The 7,136-nt window shown below is 37.1% G+C and overlaps 1 protein-coding gene across 1 annotated transcript; it reads right to left on the bottom strand.

Annotated features, from left to right (window-relative positions):
- Positions 1-936: 936 nt before the first annotated feature.
- Positions 937-6,913, bottom strand: LOC107465751 (beta-1,2-xylosyltransferase). Its single transcript, XM_016084756.3, has 3 exons — positions 6,168-6,913; positions 4,669-4,818; positions 937-2,200 (listed from the first exon to the last, which is right to left on the bottom strand). Exons 1-3 carry the CDS (start codon positions 6,819-6,821, stop codon positions 1,478-1,480), a joined length of 1,527 nt encoding a protein of 508 aa, XP_015940242.1. The 5' UTR covers positions 6,822-6,913; the 3' UTR covers positions 937-1,477.
- Positions 6,914-7,136: the final 223 nt, after the last annotated feature.

Raw genomic sequence — 7,136 nt, 5'->3', positions numbered from 1 at the left:
TTATCTCAAGACACAGAAGTAATGACTAATGAAGCGGAAAAGCGTAATTCTTTTTTAGGAAAGATATGGAGACTCAAATCGAGGACCCTTTTAACGAGAATGGAAAGACTTGCGCCATTTGAGTTATAATTTATTAGCGCGTAATTATTTTTTAGTGTGTCTAAATATGTAAGATTTATATTTATTTTGTTAAACACTCACGTAATTATATAATAATTTAATTAAATATATTAAATTATAAAAATAAATATTCTCATAATAATATTTTTACATAAAAATAGTATTATAGACCATTATATAATTTAATATATTTTAATTTTTAATCATATATGTTTTGACTAACTATCTAAAAATTTATAATGTCATCTTTGTATAAAGATGATATCACGTGAATATTGCTCTTTAATAAATAGTCATAAATATTAGCATGCAAAATCACCGTAGAATGGTAGCAGACTGGCAGTGAAGGCTTGGTGTACAATATTCTATACTAGAATATAAGTCATGAGTCACCAATGTCCATGGTTCGAATTTCCATTCTTGTTCAAGAAGATTAATGTAAGGTTTATTATTCCTTATATGCCCCTATTTGTTGCATGTTTAGGCGGAGCCTATTTGTCCTTAGTTAAATAGATTTTGCTGTGTCTTTAACTCCAGATATGAACTCAAACTTTCTGTAAACACTAAACACTTAACCTACTAAAAATAAAGCATTCCTAACTAAATATTGCCTCAGACAAACGCTTTTGTGCTGGTAAAAATGCAACTTAATGTTTGCCTTACTCCAAGTAATATAAATTAACTATGAAACCATCGTCTCTTGTGGAGAAATACTCATTTTATTTTAATCGCTTAGGCCTCACTTTTTTACCATAAAATACAGTGTGATTTTCGTTTTAAACGTGACTTACAATCCTTTGTGATCATAATCCCAAATAACCACACAAAAATGAGTATTTCTGTCACGGCTCTATTCTTTTGTGACCAAACCACAAGTGAATTGAGTCAAATCTATTGTACAACAAACACTGCCGTGTAGGAGTGGGAGAATAAATTTACAAGGAGCAAATCTTTGATACCGCATCTAGCTGTATACAGCTGTATACTCTGGTGCATGATATAATAGACATGGAGCAACTGAAGGACACAAAATTGACCTGCAACATTACTACTTTACCCCTTCAAGGGCAAACCCAATCCAGTTTAAATAATGATGTTCAACTGCCACTGCAACTCAATGAAACTCCCTTCCAATGTCACTGATCTGCAACCTTAATAGTTAATATAACATAGGTGTGGCATGAAATCAGTTATGTCAGACTCAAACTCTTATGCCTTGCAATTGCCAAGTCGCAGTAACCAAATTTACGGCAATTAGAGGTAAAAAAGATTGCACTCGCCATGGATTAGGACATATCAACTTCCATTCCATTACTCAAGCTCAGAGAGAAGTGGATTCAAGATCAAATCTAAGAACTCAGCACCCAAGGCTTTTCATTATATTGGCCAGCTCATTGATCACAGTTCCTGGATCAGCATGCGACCCTGCAAGGTTGATTGCATGATACTCCAACCCTTTCCAACGAGCAATATACGCAAAATGTGGGCGTCTGAATTGGCTGCTGATAATCTCCAGGATCACAGTTTTGGGCAATGCGGATACTATGTGAGTGAGGCCGGCACCGTGTGCACCAATGATGACTGATGCATCTTGAATGGCTCGTACCTGTTCCTTCATAGACATGTGTGCAAACAATCCATTGACCAGGTTGATTTTACAACCATTATAATTGGATACCCAGCTCTTCAAGGATTCAAATACTTCTGCCTCATTGCTTAACCTTGATTCGACTTTACCACGATGACGTGGATGAGCTAAGTAATCTTCACGACGAACAAAAAGAACATTATGTCCAGAGACTGGTTTTGTAGAATGGTATGCATTTAGTGGTAGCCCAAATGCTGCTCTGATCATTTCTCCAAACTCAGAAATGCGTGCAGTTTTGTGGTTATCAGGGTTTTGCCACAGTTCCTGTGCAGAAGCTCCATCACAATTTACTTCTTCTGTTAGTCCTTTAAACATTGCGGTTTCATATCCCAGAGGTGAGAGAATGGCATGGCGAAAACAAACTGTGCCAGTGAAATTTTTAGCATATCTAACACTTGAGAATAACGCTTTCCATGTCTCTTCAAGTTGAGTCTGTAAATTCACATTGGATTAAACATAAGTAAATAAAGACTTTGTCAACTACCTTAGTTACAACTTGAACAAATAATAATTAGGGAGTGGCAATACCCACTCGCTAATAAATAATAATGATTATCTAACTTGCAACATTAACCGAAGACAGAAACATGAATTCTTTTGTAGCGAAACAAATAAAAGAAAGAATCTTGCAAAGCTCTCAATATGGATGACAGCAAGCAACTTTTACCCACATCTCTAATTATTATGTATAGAAAAATCAATTAGCTAACAGACTTTCATTTAATGGTGAAGGAACAATTAGCCCCATATGACTTCACATACAAATATGCTAGTTGAAGAGATGAACTTACAATATCTAGCAACCAATATGCAATTCATACATTTCAAGTTGGACACAGCTATAACATCTTTTTTTTTTTTTTTGTTAAAAGTATTTGGACAGAGCTATGCTGAAAATGATTTCCTCCAGTCAACAATAGTTTATTACTGTGACACTAATAAACTTTTCAGGCATAAAGTTCAATATATAATAGACATTATCTGAAAAATGTAAGGAAGTTACAAAAAAAAGTAAATTAATAAATTGCAGAATTCTGTTATAGTATGTAAATCTATGTGAGCAACATTACAATGCCGGGATTATCTCAATACAACACTGGCCTAGCGACCAAGTAGAGGATACATGCAGTTCTTGGAATAAGACTCAAGCAATATATGTCTATAAGGCTTCTATATTCGGTCTTTCTGTTGGACCAAGCAGAGGTTGCTTCTTTCTGAACAACCAGATGGACAAGAACCAAATAACACACGTCATATCAATATGAACCTTTATTCATAGAGTGTCACATGTGCAGTCTACCAAACCCTCTCAAATTAGAGTTGCTGGACAGGATTAAATTCAATACATAATGTTGAGTTCCTAATAAGCATCTAATCCTCGTAAAATGGTGGATCACGAATAAGATCATGCCCATATATTCCTCAATTTGGACTTTTATAAAAGTGCCTTGTGCTTCTAAAGCAAATTACGCATGCATTTCAGCTTAGATGTAAAGAGGCATCAAGAACTTTTCTAAACTTCAATCCTAAGAAAAAAAATGAAGTCAGCATTCTTAGCTACAACTGTTCATCAATTCAAGAGGCTTTATCTGGTGTCAGTCCTTGCAAACATGAAGGCTGAATATGAGGCTTTAAATAAGAATCAATGCTGTGGGATCACCTCCTCAAAGAAATCCAATCATTTGTGTACAGGTAAATAAAAGAACCAACCTGGACTTATCCAGATACATATTCCCCAGTTAGTGATAAAAGGGGTTCATTAACATGCAGTCTTCTAGAGACCTTCTCTCAAGTAATCACACCTCAAGCACCATCATTGTGGCATGTGTTTAACTTCAATTTTTATTTAATCCCCCGGTAGTTCAAGAAGCAACCCGGCATATGTTAATAACTGATCCCAAGCCCAGAAAACGAGGGCTGTGTTAGAGATGCAACAACCAACGTAAAACTTTGTCGCATTTCAATGCATGGCCAGAGCGCAATAACGTCTCTTTTTTCTTTTGGTGAACTCAATATTTCTTTTGGTGAACCGCAATAACGTCTTTAGCCATGTAGGAATGTGTTAAGCTTGCGACAACCAAAGTAAAATTTTATTGCATCCCAATGCATGGACAAAATGCAATGATGCCTTTTAGATCCATGTAGCCGATCCCACCTAGTAGGAAAAGGCTTTTTTAAGGTTAAGGTAGTTCAAGAAGCAAGTGCTGTTTGCTAGTTCCAATAGCAAAACTAAATAGAGAATCCATACAGTAGGGGAAAAAAATCATATAGCTTCCGTCGACCTCTATTCGGAAAGTTTCCATCAATGTTATGCAATAACCTCAGCACATAAACATTAATTCACAATCCATGCATTAAGAGGACATTCTAAAACCAAAATGAAACTTGGAACTTAACAAAATTACTTGTCATAGAAAACCCTTAAAAAACATATTATGCGCCTCCCATATTCCCACAATCAATCAATCAAATGGCCAACTCACTAATGTTCTGTTGATTTTAAAGCTTCACTCTGCTTAAAAAATAAGTCAAATTCTAACGATCTTAACCAAAACCAAATACAATCTCATAAGTCTACCCCCTCTCCTTCCCTTTCATTCCTTTACTACACATGCTAAATCCAAGGCTGGCACTTGGCAGGTTCGCCAACATCAAACAAAAGACACTTTTGACTGCTCAGGAACAAGAACAGAGATAAGTTTATTAAAATTATACTTGTTAAGGCACATGTAATAGATATTTGTTTTGTTAGCAACATAATCTACCATAAACGGTGCCAATTTTAAGAACTATTATTTAAGGTACCTGTTCAACAGCCAATAACTACAAAGGCCGAAATATGCAAACCAATTGCATTAGAATCTTGAAAGCATGAAATTAATAAAACTGATCATGCATACCTCGCAGTGGCCATCTACAAAGACAACATGAGGTCGATTAGGAAGGCCTGTGACTCTAGAAGAAACATATGCACTATACCAGTCTGTAATAGTGTGAAAAAGATTAGCATACTCAAAACGCGTCACCAGAAGCGTTGGTTCTTCAAACCACTGCAATCAGAAACCCTCATGTCAGAAGCCAATAAAAAGCATTAGTTACAAAACAAAAGAATGATAACAATAGGTTTGTAGGATTGTATCAAATCAATTAGGCTAAATTTCACTCACTTCCCTTGGAATCAGATAGTATTACACGACACCCTCGATTTGTAAAAGTACACAGACTTCCCCAAGAGAGTTAGCGTAAGCATAACAAATAGAGGGGTAATTGACTAATATCATATAACCTATTAACCTTGAAAAAGGTTTATGCAATTTACCATTCAATTATATAAAAAAGAGGAAGTCATTATTCGAATTCAAAATATAAGCAAAGAAAGAAAGCACAAAGGAAAAGCAAGGCTTTAAACTTCGGTGGTGGTTTGCATTGCAATTGATGAAATTACAAACAATGGCAGGAAAAGGCAGTTTATGCTGTCACGGCTGTAGATTCGTAGCAGTTGCAAAGACATCTAAAACCACTGTAGGCCTCAACTGCAAATGTATAATGCAATTTAAAATCCTGAACTCAAAAGGTATTATCGGTTGAATCTTTCATACACAACAAGGTTTTCCGCCAAGCTTTGTTATACAATAAAAACTATGTTGTGCTTCTCATCGGCATTTCTACTCATGGTTGATTCAAGAAAGTTGGGGCCTTGCTATGTTGGAGCATTTTCTCATCCTCCTACCTTTTATGCACTTTCACTCTTAAGTCTTATCTCTAATTAAATAGCCTTTTCGCCCATCAGTTTATGGCAGCTCATTTTTACTTAATACGTATATCCTAGAACCACTACAAATCAGGTATTTGGAAACTGATTTACTGGGATTTCTATTATCAAAGAAAGCAAACAATAACCATTATCACATTGCCATTACAAGCCTCAATCAGAACCATTCATACGAGGAAACTTTGCAACAATTTTATCTACAATTCCAGTATTAGCCAGAAACTCCCCAGATGATCAGAATTTAGAAAGCACAAATGAACCAACAATATCCCATCTTCTCCCCCTCACCCCTCTTCACAGCAACTAAGATAAACACCGCACATGATCAAATTCGTAAGCATAAAAAGATTCAAAGTTTACAGCAATTCCATCCAAATCCAAGCACCAAGATCCACATCATCATATCATCAAATTCATAAGCATATAAAGCAAAGAACTCAAATAATAAAATCTTCAAACAAAGAAAATTAAAGAATCCTATCTTTACAACAATTCCATCCAAATCCAAGCATTAACAGTAATCAAACAAACTACCACGTTAATGTGCGCCATTATCATGAACCATGTATGAACTCAATTCAACTCAACCCAATTAATGTTTAAATTAGCAATAATCAAAATCTTCACCTCATCACAAGCAAAATCCTTCTCTCTAACAACTCGGATCTTACTAATCAAATCCCTCATAGTATGCCTCTGGATCCCACCCGCAGGCAAATACCGATCCAAGAACTCACGATCCACCAACGTCTTCCCCTCCACCGCTCCAACACCATTACCGCCATCAACCTCAAACGCACCGTTTTGGAACGCAGGAAGCTCCTCATCCTCTCCCCTTCCCATAACGTCCACCAACGCCTCCCCGCCCTTCGCCATCCGGATCCTGTCAGGGACCATCCTAACCCTCCCGCCCTCACAAACCGAGCTCCGTAGCGTCTCGCTGTACCAGCACCGGAACCACCCGGGCCCGTGGAGGACCTGGACGCGGCGCGTGAAGCCGTTCCCGAAGTAGCCCTCGCAGGAGCGGGTTATGGCGTTGGCCTTGGAGTCTTCGGCGTCGGTCCAAGGAAGGTAAGAAGGGAGAATTGGCCATGGCTTTAAAGAGTGATGGTGCGATTGTTGTTGCTGCTGCGATCTTAGGAGAGGAATTTGATTGTTAAGGTTGGTGTTGGAGCGTGAAGAATTGGAAGAGTGTGTGAGGAAGTAGAGGAAGAGAGAAATGGAGTTGAGGATGAAGAGGAAGAGGAGAATCTTGAGGAGTAACGTGTTCCTTCGATTCATGGCGCTCTTTCCTCTTTTTCCTCTTCTCTTCTCTTCTCTCTCTCTCTCCTCCTCGGTGAGTAGTGTTGAAAGCGGGTCAAATGACGACAGGGTCGAGGTCGTCGTGGCCTCAACAGTGAAAGAGGTAAGACACATCACAACGTGAAAAATGTTTTGACCGTAAAAGAAAATTGACAAATTACGTATTGCCACGTGTAAAAGATAAAGACTTTTTTGTGACTACTGTATATAAAAGATAATAAAAAATATATATTTTACTGAAAGATATAATATACTATAACAACATCCTTGTAAAAAATCAAATCTCATAGAATG

Source organism: Arachis duranensis, chromosome 1 (assembly GCF_000817695.3).
Source record: "Arachis duranensis cultivar V14167 chromosome 1, aradu.V14167.gnm2.J7QH, whole genome shotgun sequence".
Lineage (NCBI taxonomy): Eukaryota > Viridiplantae > Streptophyta > Magnoliopsida > Fabales > Fabaceae > Arachis > Arachis duranensis.
The sequence above is the reverse complement of the archived record's forward strand: the minus strand, read 5'-3'. Positions and strand labels throughout refer to the sequence as shown.

Bases quoted from the DNA above. Each gene is read 5' to 3' on its own strand.
- LOC107465751 (XM_016084756.3), bottom strand. From the start codon at position 6,821: ATGAATCGAAGGAACACGTTACTCCTCAAGATTCTCCTCTTCCTCTTC. The intron at 4,819-6,167 runs GTGAAGATTTTG...TTCTGATTGCAG, and splicing joins AGGATTTTGCTTGTGATGAG to TGGTTTGAAGAACCAACGCT. The intron at 2,201-4,668 runs GTATGCATGATC...GTGAATTTACAG, and splicing joins TTGTAGATGGCCACTGCGAG to ACTCAACTTGAAGAGACATG.